Below are 20,610 nucleotides of genomic sequence, written 5' to 3'. Positions count from 1 at the left end.
CTACAGAGACTCAGGTTCCTGGCTGCTAGGCTGGTCCGCTTCCAGGTGGGTTGGCACTGAGGATGTTTGGTCTGAAGGATGAGGTTCAGTCAAGTTCGCATGCTCTGGAACATGAGGCGCTGCATCTGTTCAGCACCTGGGTGCACTGTTGCGGGCTTGGCCGGGTCTCTAGATCTTTGGACCGCGTCTAGCTTCACATCAGCTGTGCCCCTGGGGGGTGTCCTGCTGCTTTAGTGCGCAGGAAGCCCGAAGTGCTCGGGGTCCAGAGTGTTGCCACAACTGTGATGCTAGAGTGGTGTTTCTCAACTTGTGGATCACGACCCCTCTAGGGAGGTCAGATGCCCCTCTCAGAAAACAGATATTTCCATTACAATTTACAACCATAGCAAAATTTCAGTTATGAAGTAGCCACGAAAATAATTTTATGGTTGGGGGTCACCAGAACACGAGGAATTGTGTTTAAGGGTCTCAGCATTAGAAAGGGTGAGAACCACTGTGCTAGGTGGAGAAAACACTGGGAATCCACCACTGAGTGTGAGAACAATTAGATATCTGTATACAGGACCCTCCCACCCCCAGGCTCTGTGTCAAAATTGATCCAAAATGAGCCATAGGGTAGATATAGAGCAGGACTAGCATGTAGAATAAAAAACATTTTAAAATGGAGAAAATCTGTGCAATTTAGCATTTGATTTCTTAGCTCAACAATCCATAAGAAATAATACATTTGATTTCATTAAAATAAAAGAAAAACTTTTACTCTGAAAGATGCTTACATGAAAGAAATGGTGGTTCAAAGAAAATGTGATATCTGCAAATGTCACTTCTGGTGAAAGACCTTTCTTTGTGTCTATCTAGAATACAGAAAGGACTCGGCATCCACCAATTGGTAAACAAACTCAGTGTCAAACACAGCCAGAGACATGGGTGTCCACCTCATTAAACACAGCACACAAATGAGAAACAAGGCCGGGGAAGGTACTTAACATCGTCATGCACCAGACGCTGCTCATGAGAAAGCAAACAAGCGGATGAAAACCCGCTAGGCCATACCAAGTGTTGGCGAGGGTGCAAGGCAATGTGGATGTTCATCTTTGCTGGTGGAAAAACAAAGCTTCTTTTCACAATGTACACCACAGAATCTACAACAAAAAAAACCTAGGGACTTCGCCTAGGAAACTGAAAACGTATTTAGACACCTGTATGTGCATGTAAATCATAATTTCCAGCAGCTGGAAATAACCAGCATGGATGGTACCGGCATGATCCCCTGGCGTTCCTGGAATGTGATTATTTTCCCCAACTCTCTGGGAATCAAATATTAATTACAAGACAGAAAACAAGGTCTATACCAGGACTCTTTGGGAACATCTACATTCCATCTGACATATGTATTCCCAAGTCCCATAACACTCTCCGGCTCCATCTCACATTCAATGTGGTAAAGTTTATTTTCTCTGGAGAACTCCATATGTGTTTGTGCTCTTTTTAGCATTCATATCCTGGGGTACCCAGTCACATGCAAACAAAGAGGATGTGGTTCTGATGAATCCCCAACATCAGAACAAGTTCTCTCTGTGACATCAAGCATCTGGAAGGTATTCATGCAAATGTCGCGTAACTTAACACAGAATCTGGTTTATACATTTCACAGAACATCTCCCAAAATACTGGGCAGTTTGTATTTTTGGTAACAGTAACCTGGGGCAGACAAACACAGACTGAATATGGATGACACAACTCCTTTCAAAACATCTCTCTGTGCCCAGCACCATCTAATTTTGGCATGAAACTCTGCCTTCCGGAAATGTTCAGAACCAAATGAGGGGCCATCGCACCATGATGGTAGAAAAACATCTTACTGCTGCTCTTCCATTGACTATTCTAAGGCTCTGAGAGGTGGGTTGACATGGAGGAACTGTCTGTCCAACTATAAACTGAGATTATATGCTTGACACCTACATAATTTCCTTAAAATATTTGTGAGGGAAAGGTTATTAGACTGAAAGAAATAACTATCTTATCATTTTAAAGTATGACTGTGTAGAAACCTCCCACCTATGTGTCTTATTTACGATGATTATCTCTGTTGAGACACTTCCTACAGGGAGAGCACACCCATGAGACAAGACAGATTTTGATTCTACTTGGTAATTATGCAATTTACTTGAATACCAATCTCCTTTGGATTTTGCTGGTATCTCTCAGTGAGCAGACTTAAATCAACACGGAATGATGAGGCTCAGATTTCCAGAATTTGGCAGTCTTTCTGAACAGCAGTATTTGGAAGGCCTCCTATCACCAAACTGTTCACATATCTCATAGTATCAAATATACGACCAGATGGCTGAGTTAAAAGGAGAGTGTTGTTGGAGAAAGTTCATCCATCCTGACATGGATTGGCCACTAGAGGATTAATCTCCACATGAGAGGGTCAAAAGGAAAATGTCATCAATCAAAGGAAGCCATGCATCATGTCGAACATCCTTTAGCGTGTAAAACATTTTCGGTTACACATCCTTGAGTTTAGGGGATGTGTCGGAATACACAGACAAGGCGTTTGAAAGGAAGGGGATCTCAAAACTGAAAAGAAGTTCTGGGGAGAGATGTGAAAGGAGTCCATTCTGGGAGGGAGCCATTGATCGCCCCATGAATAAAGGAGAAAACAGGAAAGAAGAACTATGGGGATGAGTAGACCTAAGCAGCCTCAATGACTGAAGGAGAATGGAAAAGTCCTCTGAGAAGTGGTCTGCTTTCACCAACAGAGACAACAGCACGAGACATGGCTCAGTGGGCAGATGTGTCTGCTGCACATACATGGGGGACCGAGTCTGGATCCCAGCACCCATGTCAAAAGCCAAGTGTGTGTCACGTCACGCTAGCTGTAACCGCAGCACAGCAGGAGGAAGAGACAATAGGGTCCCTGAGACTTGCTGGCTGCCAACCTAACTCCATGCTTCAGAAGAGAGTGACAGAGCAGGACATCTGACCCCCCTCCCTGGCCTACACATGTGCATGTATACATAAGTGTAGTGGGTAGCCATTCCAGCTTTGGTCTGGGAGTTCCAACCCCCATTGAGGCTTCGGTAACTGTCACGCCTACAAGGCGGGGCCAAGGGAGGACCCTGAGGACCCGAGATTGGGTCATGTGGTGCTCTCTTGCTGATGGGAACCCAGATGCTAGAGGTGGACCGACAGAGCTCTCCAGAGAACACCGCCGGACTACGCTGCGTCCTTGCCAGAACCCTCAACCTACCTATTCCTTCATTTGTAAGTTATGCCATTAAATAAATCTCCTTTTAACTATGTGGAGTGGCCTAAAAAATTTCACCAATACATATATGTGAATATATACCATTTCACTGACACACATACTCTGTTCATGTGCAAGCACATGCACTCATACTTCTCTCTCTCTCTCTCTCTCTCTCTCTCTCTCTCTCTCGTGTGTGTGTGTGTGTGTGTGTGTGTGTGTATGTGTGTGTGATATCAAGACAAATATATATATATATATATATATATATATATATATAATTACAAGTTGAAGAACCTGTGGGCACTCTATCATAACTGCTGAAAATTATAAAGTATGGACACCATTTAAACATATGCCTCTAAAAGTCATTCTAAAGTTACACAGCTCACAGAGAAATTTTTATTTAGGAAAAAATATTACATCTAGGTAAGAACAATAAAAGCTATGGTATGTGAACCACGACCTTCTGTTCCCTCTCCCACCTTGATGAGAGGAGATTTCTAGTAATGGTCAGTGGAGTTATGAACACGGGGCTCCACATCCTCCTAGCTCCCTCTTACAGCTGTGGTTTCTGCTTGAGATAGGTAGCCCCCCCCCCCCCGCCATCTCTCATCCCACCCACCCGTGTACTTCAGAGTTCTAGTACAGGTGAGGTTCTCAGATTTCTCAGCTTCCTTCTTCCAGTCAGCCCCTACTCACAGAGCAGAAAACACACCCAAGATATGACCGCGCAAGAAAGCTGGGCCCAAATCATCATCACCTGAAATCACTGATAAGCAAGAGGTTTCATTCTGAGGAGGATAAGCTAGGAGGCCAGTGATCATTTATATGCATGGCACTGTGTACAGACAAGAATGTTAATGTGATGGTGAACAGCATGTTTAGAGGATAAATGTACTCTGTTAGGCTTGTAAAAAAAAAAAAACGAAGTTGTATTCAGCTGGAAAAAGCCATGAAGAAGTTGCTACTACCTTGAATGTACATCTGGTCCAAGGTGAACCACTTCCTGGTACAGTTGGACTATTCTTAAAAATTGCTGATGGTTGCGAAATATTTCATTAACTCAGCTATCCCTACAAGGTAATGGGTCACAAGATTAAACAGAGTAACCACTAAGTTCTGCCGTTGTATGAAACGCTTGCTTGCTTGGATGGCTGAGACACCTGCTGGATGTCTGTTACAAAATCAACACTTGCCCACACCCAGATGGGATATGAGTTAATTTGACTCCCACAAATTATAAACTGATGATTTTTGCCTCTATAATCCTTTGGCTAACAATAGCAAGGGCCTTACCTAGAGAACTCTCTCTGGTTTGGTCCTGGATGGTCTCTTTTTAATAATGAGCCTCTAATTTACTAAAATCAAAATTTGAGTCAGACTGATGGTTCTCTGAATGACCCCAGACCCACAAGAGCTTATCTGAGGAAAAGGCCACTGTATGCTCCCAGATGCACTGTACAGGCACAAAAGCTGTCCTCAGAGCATAATCAGGTTATAAAAATAGAAAATTACATGGCATTTCCTAAGGGGATGGAGATTATCTGGAATATAAAGCCGCAAGGTTCACGCTTCAAGGTGATATTGAAAGTGGGATTTTTAGCGATATGCAGGAAGAAGATAAACAACCAGAATAAGAGCAGTGAGTAGATGGAAGAAAAGGTTGAGGTTTAACCCTGGGGAAAGGGATGGCTGAGAAATACCCCTCCGGGAGTCTCTCCTGACCCACACGAATATCTAGTCCGAGGAGCATAATGTATCTGGATCCGATTGTGGAGTGATTGACGTCTCCATGATGGTGCCCCAAAGGCCAGAGCTAGCATCCAGCAGCTGGAAAAGAGTGAGAGCTGAGGGCAGTGTCAGCTCAGGCCGACTGGCCAGAGTTGATGGAGAGTCAGGTGGAGAGCTGAGAAAGAGGAGGCTGTGAAGACTGCGCCTGTCAAACTTTGACGATAGAGTAACTTACACATCCAAGAAGCTGGGCAGATGGGAAGAGACCCACCCCAAATGCTCCTTAGTGAAGATGCTGAGAGACGAAGACAAAGGGGATGCTAACAGAGCAGGGGAAACTCAGGCGGATTCGGACTCAGTATCTAGATGGGCAGGCAAGTAGGTAGCAATTTTTAAAAGTGTGGGGAAGTTAAATGTTACAATAGAGAACATTCCTCTGGTGAGAAAAATAGCAATAAGGCCAAAAGAATTAAATACGGCACGGTGTACAGGGAGCAAAATGTACAAGATGGAAACCAAGTAGACTGGTAACATGAAAAGTCCACTGAAAAGACAAAGACCCCCCCCCCAAAAAAAAAAAAAAAAACATCTATAAGAAACACTCAATCTCCAAGAATATAAACTGAAGGTAAGTCCATGGAAACGTATGAACCGGGTAAGTAACAGCTCTAAGTGCTCTGCAATGTCCACACCAGCATCAGATAAGTAAACATTAAGGCCAAAGGGAGTTACTACAGAGGAAGGGGCGCATTTCATGATCATGAAAAGAAAGCCTATTGGTGGGAGTTATAAATGCACAATCGTGTGCAGCAAGAGCTTAACGTAAAGGAAACAAAACACATGAAACAAGACTGCACTAAGAACACAGTTCAACTTGAACAGTGGTAGAGTTCCAGCAGCCAGCATGAAGCAGATCAACAGGGAAACAGAAGAGTGGGCCACACTGCCTGAGCAGCCTGAATCCTATGAACAAATTACCCAACAGAACGTCATCCTTTCCAAGCATGTCCCAAACACTCTTCAGAAAGAACCACATGTTACACCATAAAACCACTCTCAATAAATTTAAAAGGACGGAATAATATGGCATGTGTTTTCTAACCACAGTGGAATGAAAATAGAACAACAACAAAAAAGAAACTTTAGGAAATTCACAAATTTGTGGAAATTAAACTTATTCTGAAATAGTTAATGATTCAATGATAATAGAAAATATTTTAATATAAATAAATGTAAATATACAATATGCAAAAATCCTTAGACACAGAAAAACAAATAATTAAAATAGAATTTATAGCTATAAAAGCATAAAAAGAAGAAAATTCCACATCAGTAGATGCCAGAAAAAGCAACACAGTACCCACAGCTAAGTGCGGCTCTCCCCCATCATCCAGGAAGCTTCTTTCTACAGCAGACAGAGGCCATCACAGAAATCCATAACTGGTCAAAATGTAGAGAACAGTTGACTAGGGAATGTCAGTCCTCAATTGATATATTTACAACACAACCCCTACACATTCAGGAAGCATCATGGAAGAGGGGCCGGAAAAATTGTAAAAGCCAGAGGACTTCCTCTATGAGATAGTGTCTTCTATATATGCACCCATGAAGTCTCCTAAACAAGACCTGTGCATTGACAACAGCATCGTGGATGAGGTAGATCTTACAAGGCCTCCACCTAGATGAAGAGCTACAGACTATTAACGACTGTCCCATCCAAAGACAAGTCCCCAAACAGGTTACCCAATCTCAAGTAGCTAGCCCTAAAGGCATATACATGGAGGTTCAAGTATAAGACTGGATGGTCCCATTTCCTCAGACTTCTGGCAAGCATGGCAGATGGCCATAGACCTGTGTATAGAGCAAGCCTCATATCACAATCCAGGAAGTGTGGTGATATTGTGTTCCCCAAAATATCGTGTACCTTAATAAACTTATCTGGGATCAGAGAACAGAAAAGCCACTAGTTAGGCGGTGATAGCACACACCTTTAATCCTAGCATTCCAGAGATGGAAATCCCTCTGGATCTCTGTGAGTTCAAGGCCACATTGGAAAAAGCCAAGCATGGTGACACACGCCTTTAATCCCAGAAAGCCAGCCTTTAATCCCAGAGAGTGGTGGTAGAAAGCAGAAACATATATAAGGCATGAGGACCAGAAACTAGAAGCATTTGACTGGTTAAGCATGTGGCTGGTTAAGCTTCAGGCTTTCCAGCAGCAGTTCAGCTGAGAGCCATTGGGATGAGGACACAGAAGCTTCCAGTCTGAGGAAACAAGACCAGCTGAGAAGTTGACCAGGTGAGGTTAGCTGTGGCTTGTTCTGTCTCTCTGATCTACCAGCATGGACCCCAATAACTCGCCTCAGGTTTGATTTTATTAATAAGAACTTTTAAGATTCCTGCTACAAGGAAGCTCATAGAGAATGGACCAGTAGGGTTCCATAGTGCCCTCTAGGGTGCCCTTCCAACTTCCAAGAGTCTTCAGCACCTCCCAGTACCATCACCCTGGGAATCAATCCTTCATATATGGACTGTTGAGAAACACACACCAAAAGAACTAATGGCTGCATATCTGTTCATTCCCAAAGACCAGGCTGAAAGATTAAAATGATGAGGTGTCATAGAAGGAGAAATAAGATCTGAACAAGTTATAGGCCTTCCTCTTGAATCTTTAAAATGAACTTAATATTGGCAAAAGTGTTTTTGCTTCAGCTGATTTATACTTTTCAAAATAAATGCATACAGAATGCTTTGGACCTCCAGTTTTGTGTTTCATGCAATATTCTGGTCAAGAACATTAATGAAGAGAAATATTAACTTTTTCATTATGGAGACCAAGAATAATGAAATACATATGGGGTACCTGTGGGCATCTGGCAGCACTGTAGCAGTCTCCAGCTGTGGCAAATGGGACTGCCTTTCCAAACAGTGTCTGGGAAAAAAGAAGATCTGTAGCTGTAAAAAATAAATACAACTCATTACCATGGAAACAGCAATGTTTATTATTTTCAAATATGCAGTTTTCATAGTATCTTAAATATACTTATATGATTAGTTAAATTTTCTAACAAAATATTACCTCTAAGAGCATGTAATATAAAGCTGCCTCAAATGGATACATTTTATTTAACACAAAAACATACACAGCCTATATTGTCCTAAAAAATCACAGGTACATCTGGAATTAAAGAAAAATATGGAAAAACTAAACAAATGGTCATTCACGTTTTACACCACAGCAAATCTCCGAACTAGATGGAGTGGGCTCAAGAAGAAAACTCACAGATAAACAAAAAATCTCTGCAAAGGTAGACCCACCATGGCAAAGCAGTGTGAGTGCACATGCTCTGTGTCTATACCAATTCACTGGTGCCGTCCTTTTCCTCTTCCGTTTGCTGATGCTGTTAGCAAAATGTCCTGATTGGCAGTATCCCTGGAGAGTCTACACAAAATCCCAAAACTAGACTCTCTGGATCAGAGACAGGTTGGGCAAAATGCTCCAGCTCAGCTCTTGCCATTGCTCACACATGCATTCTTTACTTACACAACCATGGTTGTCAGCTCTACGGAGTTAATTCAGGTCACTGACAGAGCACCATGCACCCTGTGGTGACGTGGGTCCTTTGGAGGCAGTCCCCCAAAGCAGAATGTGTGCAAATTACCTCTCATCTCTAAGGACAATTACAAAAATGATCAGACCTTTCATAATCCATCAGAGGAATTGGGTGCCCCTCTCAGGCCTCAGACAATGTGGCCATGGTGGTGAGCTTACATGTGGCGTGGGTGGAGTACGTACCACAGGGAACTGACAAACCGTACCAGTCAGAGCCATTCAGGGATAGGTAGCTATTAGATATGCATCCCTGTCCTATGCTTCTTTGTGGCACTATAGACGAGACTGGTGAAGAACACGGACAAAATTTCAAAGCGTAGTTTGCCATCTCCTCCAACAGCATGAGCAGTCCATGACACCCATTTCATAGTGATAATCGGTAGTGTGTACATAGTCCACTTGCCTCTGATGAGTTCTAGCACATCAACTATTACTGGGCACCATTCCTTGGATTCTTTGCAGGTATATCTAACTTTATGTGCCCAAACTAAAATGCATTTATCTGTTTCTCTTCACTCATTATGTTAGCTTTGACTCTTATCATTTTACCTGAATTATTACATTCAATTCCTAGTCATTTCTATGGCTACAATTTGTTCTCCAGCACCTAGGTATTTTCTTCTTGCTTACGAATTCACTCCTGCAGTTCCTATGGATTATAATACAAATTCAACAGTGCATAGTAGTCCTTTCCTCTCATCTAAAGGACATGGCTTTAGGCCTCCTTCAGCTGCCCTTCTGTAGATAATACTGACCCTTATTGAAAAGCTGGAAGCTGAATCATGTCAGCTGAACACAAAGAATTCATTACCAGGTTTAGAGGAGGGAGGCCACTGATGACTTTGATAAGGACTATGTCAGATGAGAAGGCAATAAGAAGCTACTTGAAGTAAGTTCAGGATAGGATAGGAAAGGAAAAGTGACAGAGAGAGGGGGGAAAGGGATAGTGTCTCATTTAAGAAATGTTACTATCAAGAAACACAGAGAAATAAGGTGTGGTGGCACGTGCCTTTAATCCCAGCACTCAGACAGAGGCAGGAAGATCTCTGAGTTCAAGACCAACCTGGTCTACAAAGCAAGATCCAGGACAGCCAGAGCTACATAGAGAGACCCTGTCTTAAAAAAGGAGAGAGAGAGAGAGAGAGAGAGAGAGAGAGAGAGAGAGAGAGAGAGAGAGAGAGAGAGAGAGAGAGAGATTAGAAAGTGACCAGAGGGTGTGATTTGCTCTTAATGATAATGGAGGCACTAAGAGCATATTGCATGGATCATGTAAATGGCCCAACAAAGAAGAATTGCTGATGGAGAAGAGAGACCCAGAGTTGCTGAAATAACGTCCTTGAGTCATATCTATAAGACAGCCAAGGAGATTTGATTTCACTAAGAGCAGGAACGACAATCACTAAGCAATTAGGCGATGCATGGGTAAAGTTTCCGTGAACTGGTAGTGCAGTGGCGAGAACTCAGGAAATCCCCTTTGGGTTGTGCTCTTTCTTTTTCCGGGTAAATGAGGAAGCAAGGTCACCATTAGTGAAGTGGAAGACGGAAGATGATGACATGTTAAAAATTTAAAACTGGAAAAGAAGGCGTGGTTTGAGTACAAGGACCACAGAAGGGGAGTGCACTAGACCCATACAACAGGTTTGCTTGGTCGTGACAGGCGTACAGGAAAAGCTTAGCAGACACGCATTTAAAACGAGACCAGTCGGGACTGAGAAGCACTTGTCACATTTAGTTTCATAGGTATAGAGTGTGTGTGTGTGTGTGTGTGTGTGTGTGTGTGTGTGTGTCACAGGAATTTGAAGTTGGAAAAGAAAAGAGTAAAATATGTATCCATTTGATATTATAAGCTTAGGGCTCAGGCCAATGACTGGCAATATGAGAGTTTGGGTTGATAAATTAGTGAAAAACAGCACCCAGTTGCTGAGTGTAGGTAATATACGTAGTGGTGCTAATTAACTAACACGTTCACATTATAAAATAATAGCCAGTATTTAGAGAGGAAAATTTATTATACCAAAACAGCAAGTTGGTATATTAAAAGTATTCTTTTTTAACCTTCATAGAAAAAAACAAGAGGGAAAGAAAGGAAAAAAAAAAGAGAAATCAAAAGTTCTCAGAGGTAGCTTCTAATCTTAAAAATGAAGAAAATGGGATTTAAAGAGATACCCACGGCCATGTGGTGATGAAAACAGAATTTACACACAGCTGGACTCCAGAGTCTTTGCTCATAATTGCATCAACACAAAACTGCTTCTTTGCCACAAACATGCTCCATCCTCCCAACTCATGCAGAAGTTTAACACACAGCATCTTATGTCAATTCAGTGGGTAGAAACACAGTTCAACTACAGCATTTCAAAAAACAAAACAGAGCAGAATATAAGGGGGCTGGAGAGATGGATCAGTGGTTAAGACACCTGCTGTCCTTGCAGAAGAATGGAATTTCGGTTCCAGCGCTGTGCGGATGGCTCACAACTACCTGTAACTTCCAACTGCAGAGGACCAGATACCCTTTTCTGGAGTCCTCAGGTACTCACACTCTTGTATACATAATGTCTCCCCCAAAATAATATAGCACAAGTCTTTATTGTAAGCCATAAAGATAAATATGTTTGTACTAATTTTGTTCTCTCATATAGAAGAGTCTATGTTTTAAGGTGGGGTTTTTGGGAAAGAATTGGATTGGATTTGGTCACCAGGGTGGAGCCCAAATGATAGAACCTGGTGGGTACCCGAAGAGAGAAACCATATTATTATATACACACATACAATCCCATGACGTGCAGACAGAGGAGACCCACACCAAGGCTTGTGCTGTGCTAATTGATCTTTACTTTATAAAGCAACCTGCCTCAGGTCTATCAGAAGTTATAAAACTGGACTACAATACTGCAGTAAAGGTCAGTTTTCAGTAAATGGTAAATGTCATTATGAGAACAACATCAAATTCCTACATGGTTACAATTTAAATACTGCACCGTCATGCAAATTCTGTCTCTATGCACGGTGTAAGGTCCTAGGTTCAGTGAGGATAGAGACAGAGCCTCTGGTGATGGGCACTCTTAAATGTAACTCCACATGAAGCTGCACTGTGGCCGGCATACTGCAGGGTCCAGAGGTACCTGTGACCTGAGTGAACTACCAGTTAATTTCTAGAAATACGGCATGTCTCCAACCTGAGTTCTCTGAGCAGGTCTTCATTCCGCCTCAGTGGTGCTTATCTGACTATAAACTGGTACAAGTCACTCTCATAAGAGAAACTTAATTTTATCATCTGTGATATGTTGATGCAATATCTGTCTTATCTGATACAAGGTTATTTAAAAGATAAAATGATATGACATACGGGAAAACATAATACTCTATAGTTTATAATCTGGAACTCGTGTTATTGCTTTAAATCTTACCAAAAAACCTTATACTGATGTTGATATTAATTTCTTTCAACTTAATATGGTTGGGGAATTTTTAAGGTATCTTTTAAGTAAGACAGCATTATTTGAGGGAGCTATCTTATCACTGTCACTATATGACATTTTCATGTCATTATAGAGAATCTATGTTCCTAATAATTGCAAAGAAAACCATTCGGTACAATGCTGGGTTCTTCATTGTACCCTGACATATAACCGTACATGGCTGGACTTTTCCTTAGCAAATGTAGGCCTTTTGTTTTCCAAAGAGACCCAGCACTTACTTTTGATTTGCATGGAAGTGAGATCAACTCTCACTTTGCTGAAAACAGTGTATCCAGCAGACAGGTAGTCATTTCTACACGCACAGTCTTGTCTCCGGCTTCCATTGAAGGGACATTCATAGGGATTTTGAAGTCTGTAACAACATTGGAACATTTTATTAATTGATGCATTTGTTAGACCCCAGTGTGGTAAATGAACTTCGAAGAGGTGAAACAGAGCCAGGCAGTGGTGGCGCATACTTTGAATCCTGGCACTCAGAGGCAGAGGAGGTGGATCTCTGAGTTGGAGGCCAGCCTGGTCTACAGAGCAAGTTCTAGGACAGCCAGGGTTACATACAGATACAGATACAGATATAGATACAGATGTAGATACACACACACACACACACACACACACACACACACACACACACACAAAGAGGTAAAATAGAAGAAGTGCTTTTGTTCTTCCACACCATAGTGACAACATGCTAACTGAGAGAGAAGCAGAATTCACCATGATTAATGTGGTCGTTTGAATATAATTAGCCCCCATAATCTCACAGGGAGTGGCACTATTAGGAGGTGTGGCTTTGTTGGAATGGGTAAGGCCTTGTTGGAGGAAGTGTGTCACTGTGTGGGTGGACTTTGAGGTTTCCTATGCTCAGGATACCACCCATGTCTCAGTCATTCCTGTTGCCTGAAAGATGTAGGACTCTCAGGTACTTCTCCAGCACCATGTCTGCCTGTATCCCACCATGAAGATAACGGACTGAACCTCTGAAACTTTAAGCAAGCCCCTTTTCCTTACAAGAGTTGTCATGGTCGTGGTGTCTCTACACAGCAATAGAAACCCTAAAACAACTAATATGCAGAATTCTTAGTGAGAAATTCAAGGAATATTTCTTAAAGAGAGAGAGAGAGAGAGAGAGATGTAATCCTCCCAGCTTTTGTTGCTGTAATTAATTGGACTTTTATGAAAATAGACAAAGTCGTAAACTTATCCCTTCCATATTATCCCACACTCACACTCTTTGTGATTACAGGCTAACACATGGCTAAGGTCCTAGTGTGTCCACCTCCTTCTCATTTGCCTATCCCACATGTGAGCGATCCCATTGTCATGCCAAAGGCTTAATATCTGTGGGCCCTAAAAATGTACAGATACAACAAAGTATCTCATACCTAAGGCCATATACTTCAGAAAAGTTGTCTTCACCTTTGACCAATGGTAAATATTCTTTTGGGTTCTCCAGTTGCATGCCAGAGCAGTGGATCTAAGGGGTAGACACAAATATCTAGAAAACGCTTTCCAGAGACAGGATCAAAGTTAAAATTGATTAGAAATGGTTTTCTTAATACCTTCACTATTCTTCCCCTGATGTTAAGGTTGTAGTCACCATCTTTGGTAATGTTGTTTGTAACTTGGATTTCTTTGCAGGTGGTAAGTAATTTACCTTCAAGGACAAATTAATGCAACACATCAACACTGAACAAATCCTAGACAGCATGGACTTGATTATCAGAATCAGCACTGTACTCTGAAGGTCAGACACTGTCTCGCAGAGTGTGACAACTGTATACATCTAGTTTCACATTTTAACTAAAGCTTGGGAACACTCGATGCTGGGTAGATTTTGGAATCTATTACTTACAGTCATTGGCATAACATTTCTTTTGAGCATCTGGCTTTAAACGCTTTAAACATAAGTCACTGGGCCAAGCGTTTTCAGTCCTGCATTCTACTCTTCTCTCCATTATCCCATTTCCACAAGTTACTGAGCACTGTCAACACAGTAAAGTTTGAGGTAAAATGTATAACAAATAATAAGGCCAGGAAACCCATACTGCCTTCTCCAAGACTAGGCTCTTTTAGAACAAAGTGAGGATCAGTAATGGTTAGAACTATGGAAGATGCGAAAATATTCTGGGTAGGATAGCCACTGGAGAAAAAAAAATATCCTTTGATATGAGTCTGCCGCTGTTGTTTCTCAGATACTGGTTTCTTGTCATTTATTTTATATGGTTGTATCATTAGCACACTACAAGCATTCAGAAAACATTAACTGACGAGGCTTATTAAACTGCTTATATATATGTAGTGTACTGCAAATACTTAATAAACATTAATCTCATTTATTACTGTTATTATGGCTACTTAGAGGTTTCCTTGTGATGAAATTATGAAGTAATATTATTTTATTTCCATGAATTAACTTGATAAGTAGAATGTAGCATAAATAACACTTATTATGGATATATTGGAGAAAGCTGCTTCATGTAGCTGATGTTTCTGAAATACCCACATGAAGTCCAGCCACTGTACATGTTCTCCAAGGACAACAAACGAGGATTATTGTTATCTTCTTATAAGCAAGTTAGGATAAGCACAGAAAGGATAAGATATTTATACAAGTAACTAATAAAATGGTTTTTAGACAATGGTGTAGAAGATAACTTGGAAGATATAGTTAAAATGCAGATTACCAGGCATCCACCTTTGAAAAGCCTTAAGCAAAGGGCCTAAAATTCAAAATTCTGGACTGACCTTGCTCCATTTTCCCACTTTCCAAGTGGCTAGGTGCAAACAGCTTCCAATGTCACATTTGTACACGTGACGAGAAGGTGTCACGGGGCATTCTCCATACTCTACAGGCCGAAGCTGATGGAATGCATGCTTTTTAGAGGACTGGATCCTGGTGCAGTATGTGATCTTCTGTGGGCTAGTGAACCCACAGTTACCTGCACACTGAAAATTTCACACTGGTAAGGAAAATAAGGAATTCTGAAACTCGCCCAAGGCTTAATATGTATCACTCATATCAGTTTTACCTCAACTAGTTTAACCAGCTTCATTCATGGTGGGGAAGCAAAGGTACAGAGACCCTTAGGCAGCTTACACAGAGTCACACCAGAAAAGGCAAAACATCAAGGCCCAGCCTAGATTTGACATCTGAGGAGCCTGTGAGGTTTCTCTTTTTCCCTTCTATTCTGTCTACTAGACCGAGTTTCCCCTTCTGATGTCATTCTGACAGTCTTGGTTCTTCACACAATAAAATCTTAAGACAGAAATGTTGTAGAATATTATTGTAAGATGTGTTAATTTGTTTATGCTTTGGAACATTTGTTTAATGATGCAACGACGTGTAGCATTCTTTTATGTTGCATTTGTTTAACTCTGTGAAGCTGTGTTACTGTGCCTGTCTAAAACACCTGATGGTCTAATAAAGAGCTGAACGGCCAATAGCAAGGCAGGAGAGAGGATAGGCGGAGGTGGCAGGCAGAAAGAATAAGAAGAAGGAAAAATCTGTAAGGAAAGAAGGAAAGAGAGAGAACAAGGAGGATGCAAGGGACCAGCCACCCAGCCACACAGGCAGCCATGGAGTAAGAGTGAAGGTAAGATACCCAGAAGTAAGAAAAGGAAAAACCCAGAGGCAAAAGGTAGATGTGATAATTTACAGTTAAGAAAAGCTGGCAAGAAACAAGTCAAGCTAAGGCTGGGCATTTATAATTAAGAATAAGCCTCCATGAGTGATTTATTTGGGAGCTGGGTGGTGCCCCCCAAAAGAGCAAAAACAACCAACAACACGGAAAGAACTCAGAAATCTGTGTGTTCTTTCTTCCACAAGATTGTTTGAATATGCTGAGCCCCTTACAGTTTGATATGAGTCTTATGAGCAGCTTGCCAAATTTGTGTGAAAGCTGATTGGAAGTTTGTGAAAAGGTCAATCACAACATGTGGCTCATTGAGTTTCAACAGAGATGCCAAGTGAACTCAGTGGTGGAATAATAACCTCTTCCTCAAGTTGTGTTGGGTTCATAGGGCAGCCATGTGCAATTTTGTAGACATGGATGATGACTTCATATTACAAATGAAAATAGTCAAAATATATCAGACCTAAATAGACGAACTAAAATTATAAGACTTAGAAGAAAATACATCCTTCTGGCCAAAACTGGGCAGTGATTTTATAGATGTGAAACCTAAAATCCAAAGAACCACAATAGCAAAAGGACTAATCAGGTTGACATCAAAATTTAAAATGTGTATCACGAAATCACCAAGCATGGGAAACCTACCTTCTAGTTGTCAGTCAGGGGAACCCAAGAGACTTCTCCCCAAACAATATAGGTTATCACCATTGCCTTGGTTAACCCCCAGAACTTGAAGGTGAGACTCCATTGTTGAAGATACCATACAGCTTGCAGGAATTGAACTAGAACTGACCTGGAAGCTTCCTCCCGAGGACAAGATCTCATAGTATTGGAAGGCACTAAGTTAGAGAAGCAATTAAGTCCTATCCTGCAGCAAAGTCTATGAACTGTAACAATGACCAGCATGGTAAGATATGCTCAAGAGTGAAATAGTGCCACATATGTGAGAAGTGATCAGCAGTTGTCTAATTGGACTTAAGACCCACTTACTAAGTAAGAATTCATATCCTGATATTAGTCAACTAGTAATTACTAATAAACTAGTCAGCTACCTGCAGCTGGTGAGGTCATAAACCCAGAGGATACCTACTTTCCTGGACCAGTTTCATTCCCAACAGCGTTCTAAACCCCTATTTCACATCCACAGATGAGTGTGACTCTAATCCCTCATCAAAGACACTTTTTTTTTGGGGGGGGGGGGTCAGGGTGTTTTATGACTGCAAAAGGGAAGGAAACTAACATAACCTTACCTGCGATGAGTCTCCCGTCACCACCACATACTTGCAGAGAGGATTCCTGCACTTTTTGATGGACAGAGGTCTCGTTAAGGGATCGCAGAAACTTTCATTCACTTGTATATGTTGGTCGGTCATGCATTGCACTAGACGGTAGGTCTCTTTTTTCTTACATGATGTTGAACACTGGAAGTGCAATGAGAAACCCAGTGACGGTTTCCTGTGTGCCGTGCCCTCGCGAGTTTGCTTGTCAGGATATGGGTGGAGTGGTACATAGTTGCAAAGTCAGGACTCCAGAGGGGAGGCGGGAGGATGAGGAGTTCCCGGGTAACCAGGGCTACAGGAGCCTCTGTCTCAAATTAAGGGGGTAGGGGAAGACAGGACAGAAAAGGGAAGGGAAGAGAAAAAGAGGGGAAGGGAAGAGGAGAAGAGGGGAGGGAAGGGAAGGGGAGAGGAGGGGAGGGAACAGAACAGAATGGAACGCAACAGAGAAAAAACTGAGGCAACTTGAGTTCAACTCTAAGAATCCACACAAGGTCCTCTGATCCCCACATATGGGCCAAAACAAACACACAGCAGCTTTCACAATCACACACACACACACACACACACTCACACACTCACACACTCACACACACGTGCATATACAAGATAAGTTTTTAAAAATGGAATAGCAAAGGAAAAGGCCACGCCCTTGTTAGCGCTCACATCCAGCCAGGCTCCTGTGGTCCACCGGTACTTCCTGCAGTCCTGATGCCAGCACTGCCGTTGCTCCTGAGGCCGGGTGGCTGGATCGCACATGTCTTCAGTCACCGGACCAGTGCCTCTCAGTCTGCAGTACACCTCCCTCTGCTGCAGCCCTGACCCACAGGTCACAGAGCACTGCAAAGGAGCCCAGAGGATCTCAACAATGTAGCTAGCAAATACCAAATCACAGATTGGTAGCAAAATAGAGCATTGCATGTTTTCTTATTTGTCGTAAACATGTCCCCGATATTATATCGCACATTAGGTAGAAAATCATAAAAATGAATGTGTTTACCATTGTCTTATCTAGAGATTCTATATAAATATAAAGATTTTTTAAAAAGCTGTTATTCACAAAGTACTTCAAGTTTTCTGGAAACTGTCACCTGAATCAGGCTATGCTAGATGGCATCCAGGTGTGGTAAGCCTTTCTTAAGTTAAATATACTTAATGTCCATAAAAATTATGCCACTACGTTGTTCTAAATGGGACTTAAATTCTAGTACTATGCCCATTACTTTCCATTAAGCAATCATTTCTAAGACTTTCGTTATATTCACATTTTTACATGCAACACCCACTATAATTTGAACCTGTTGGGGGGGGTCCAAATATTTGTTAAGCTGTTGAGTCTTGATTATATTTCTATGGGCAGCATTCTGGAGAAGTGTGTATAAATGGTAAATGGAGACAACCTTGTCATGGTCTTTCAGTCCTCATTTTTCTCAGCATTATTAATGAAAATTTGTTACTGTTCATATTTCTACAAACACTTCTTTCAGTGGTTCAGAGATTCTCAAAGCCTGGAGCTCTGACGTCACCTCTCTGCTCCTCCTCCCCAGTGCTCACCAGGCTTGCTTTTCCCCCATGCACAGCAATACAAGCCTTCACTACAGAGGCCTCCGGGCTCCTCCTGCTCTGTGCTGGTACCCAGTTCCACATCCACACCCTCACTTTGATACTTGTTACGGCAGGACCACCATCGCTTGTGACTTTCCATCTTCCTCTGTGTTTCTATTCATATGGGTGGCTCATAAATAACAGACATTTGTGCCTCACGGGTGGAAAGTTCAAAGAAAGCACCTGAATATTTGATGTCTGGTGAGGAGATGCTTCCTGCCTGACAGATGGTCACCTTTCCACCCTCGCACCTAACACGGACTAGGGACTCTCTAAAAGCCCCTTTTACATGGAAGATAGTATCAATTATGGGGGCTCCACCCTCAAGACTCTAAAAGTCCCTACCTCCAATAGCATTACTGGGGGGAGGGGGGTATAGTTTAACATATGGATTTGGGGGGGAACACAAACTCTTAGCATGATGAACGATAGTTGAAGCTTCGCTCTCTCTGATGAGCCCTCACTGGGTTGCCTTCTAGGAATGGGGACTTTGCAAGTTTTCAACTCTGGGATGTCAGGTGTTTCAAACGCAGTCATATCCAAATAGCAGATACTGAAAATAGCAGAGAGCTGTGAAGCCCATATTAACAACACATGGAGAAGGTCGGAGGTTATTTATTAATTGTGAATTTGGTTGTCTGTGTCCCCTGTTATTCCAGAAAGATTAGAGTTCACATAGGGTAATAATGTTTGAAGACTCACTGATATTCTCAACAGAGATTTTATAAGAAAAAAAATTTCTAGTTGTTTTTCAAGCTCTCTGTTTTTTTGTTTGTTTGTTTGTTATGTTTTTTTTGTTTTTTTCAGGTACTCCAGAGGACCTAGCCCCCTCTTTTCTACTGAAAAATATGTTTTATTATAAGAAAACTATTTAAATCCCTCAAACGCTAAGATCTGAACTTACCCAGTGACTCAGATCACTCACAGACCACAGCAGCTTTTCACTTGAGTGACTGCCGAGTCGGACCCCATGGCTTGCATGTGTAAGTGGCAACCACGGACTTCAAAGCCATCCTGTCTTCTCACTTCTGAAGACCGTGCATATTTCTCCAGCTTACATTGACCTGCATGCTATACATAAGCTATTGCATTCTGACAACTCATTAAATGTGTTCACCAAAAAGCCATCTGGCTCTCAGTATAGGGGTAATAATGCATGCTCTGCAGCATACATAATACTAGGTAGGCCCACATACCTAGATGCAGTTTAGCTCATCTGAATCTCTTAGAAAAATGACTAGCCTATAAAGTAGTCCTGTTTTATAGTTCTGTAAACCTTCCAAACATTCTTAGAAACATAAACTGTATTTGGATAAGATCCTCACTGTAACCTTGAAAAGGAAGCCTTGAAAAAATTAGTTTACAAAACACATTTAAGTAAGAGGTTCTACCAAACAAATAATGCTTCCTTTAATCAACAAAACACAGGATTTGTTTGGTTTTGACTTTTAATCATAGTGCACATTTAGGAAAATATCCATAGAGGTCTTAAATAGCTATATTAGAATATAGAATGCTATATTCTTAACATGGACCTCTTCCCTAAAATGAATATACCCAGAGATGCCATAAAAAGGATGTATTCCCCAGGAACTGTTTTCCACATCAAATTTTGGCTAATTAAATAAATTATACTTTTAGAAGATCCTCTCTTAACCTTGCATATTTGGTGAAGGTTATTATTATTTACAGAGTTGCTCAGAATAGAAATATGGAGTTCATTTTGTCTCTTTTACTTCCTTCTCTCAGTGTGTTGGTCATTCAGTAGGTTCTCTCAATTCTTCTATTTATCAATTAGCTACTGGATCTTTCTCACAACCACCTTGTTCAGGTGATGGAATAGAATAGAATGAAATTCTTTTAACAGCTTTCTTTTTTTTTAATTGCCCAGCATGTTGCCCATGATCAAGAGGAGATGAATGAGTGAGTTGAGGGTTATATCTCCACCTGTTCTCAGACCTACAGTGGCTTCCCTAGGTATGTGATGACCATTACCTACATTCTTATAGCATGAGCTA

The 20,610-nt window shown here is 41.6% G+C and overlaps 1 protein-coding gene across 2 annotated transcripts in view; it reads right to left on the bottom strand.

Moving 5' to 3' along the window:
• Adamts20 (ADAM metallopeptidase with thrombospondin type 1 motif 20) overlaps positions 1-20,610 on the bottom strand; it is a 134,226-nt gene that overhangs the window by 7,445 nt on the left and 106,171 nt on the right. Inside the window, exons 30-37 of one of the 2 annotated variants that reach the window (XM_028869289.2) lie at positions 17,654-17,827; positions 16,961-17,131; positions 14,824-15,024; positions 13,931-14,060; positions 13,638-13,732; positions 13,461-13,552; positions 12,297-12,430; positions 7,850-7,941 (exon numbers count right to left, since the gene is read on the bottom strand). In XM_028869289.2, the coding sequence (XP_028725122.1) occupies positions 7,850-7,941; positions 12,297-12,430; positions 13,461-13,552; positions 13,638-13,732; positions 13,931-14,060; positions 14,824-15,024; positions 16,961-17,131; positions 17,654-17,827 (1,089 nt within the window). Of the gene's footprint in view, positions 1-7,849; positions 7,942-12,296; positions 12,431-13,460; positions 13,553-13,637; positions 13,733-13,930; positions 14,061-14,823; positions 15,025-16,960; positions 17,132-17,653; positions 17,828-20,610 lie in introns of those variants that run through there. The other variant, XM_037197414.1, reaches the window with a different exon arrangement.

The sequence above is a fragment of the Peromyscus leucopus genome, chromosome 20 (assembly GCF_004664715.2).
Source record: "Peromyscus leucopus breed LL Stock chromosome 20, UCI_PerLeu_2.1, whole genome shotgun sequence".
Lineage (NCBI taxonomy): Eukaryota > Metazoa > Chordata > Mammalia > Rodentia > Cricetidae > Peromyscus > Peromyscus leucopus.
Note: the sequence above shows the minus strand (reverse complement) of the source record. Positions and strands in the feature narration are given on the sequence as shown.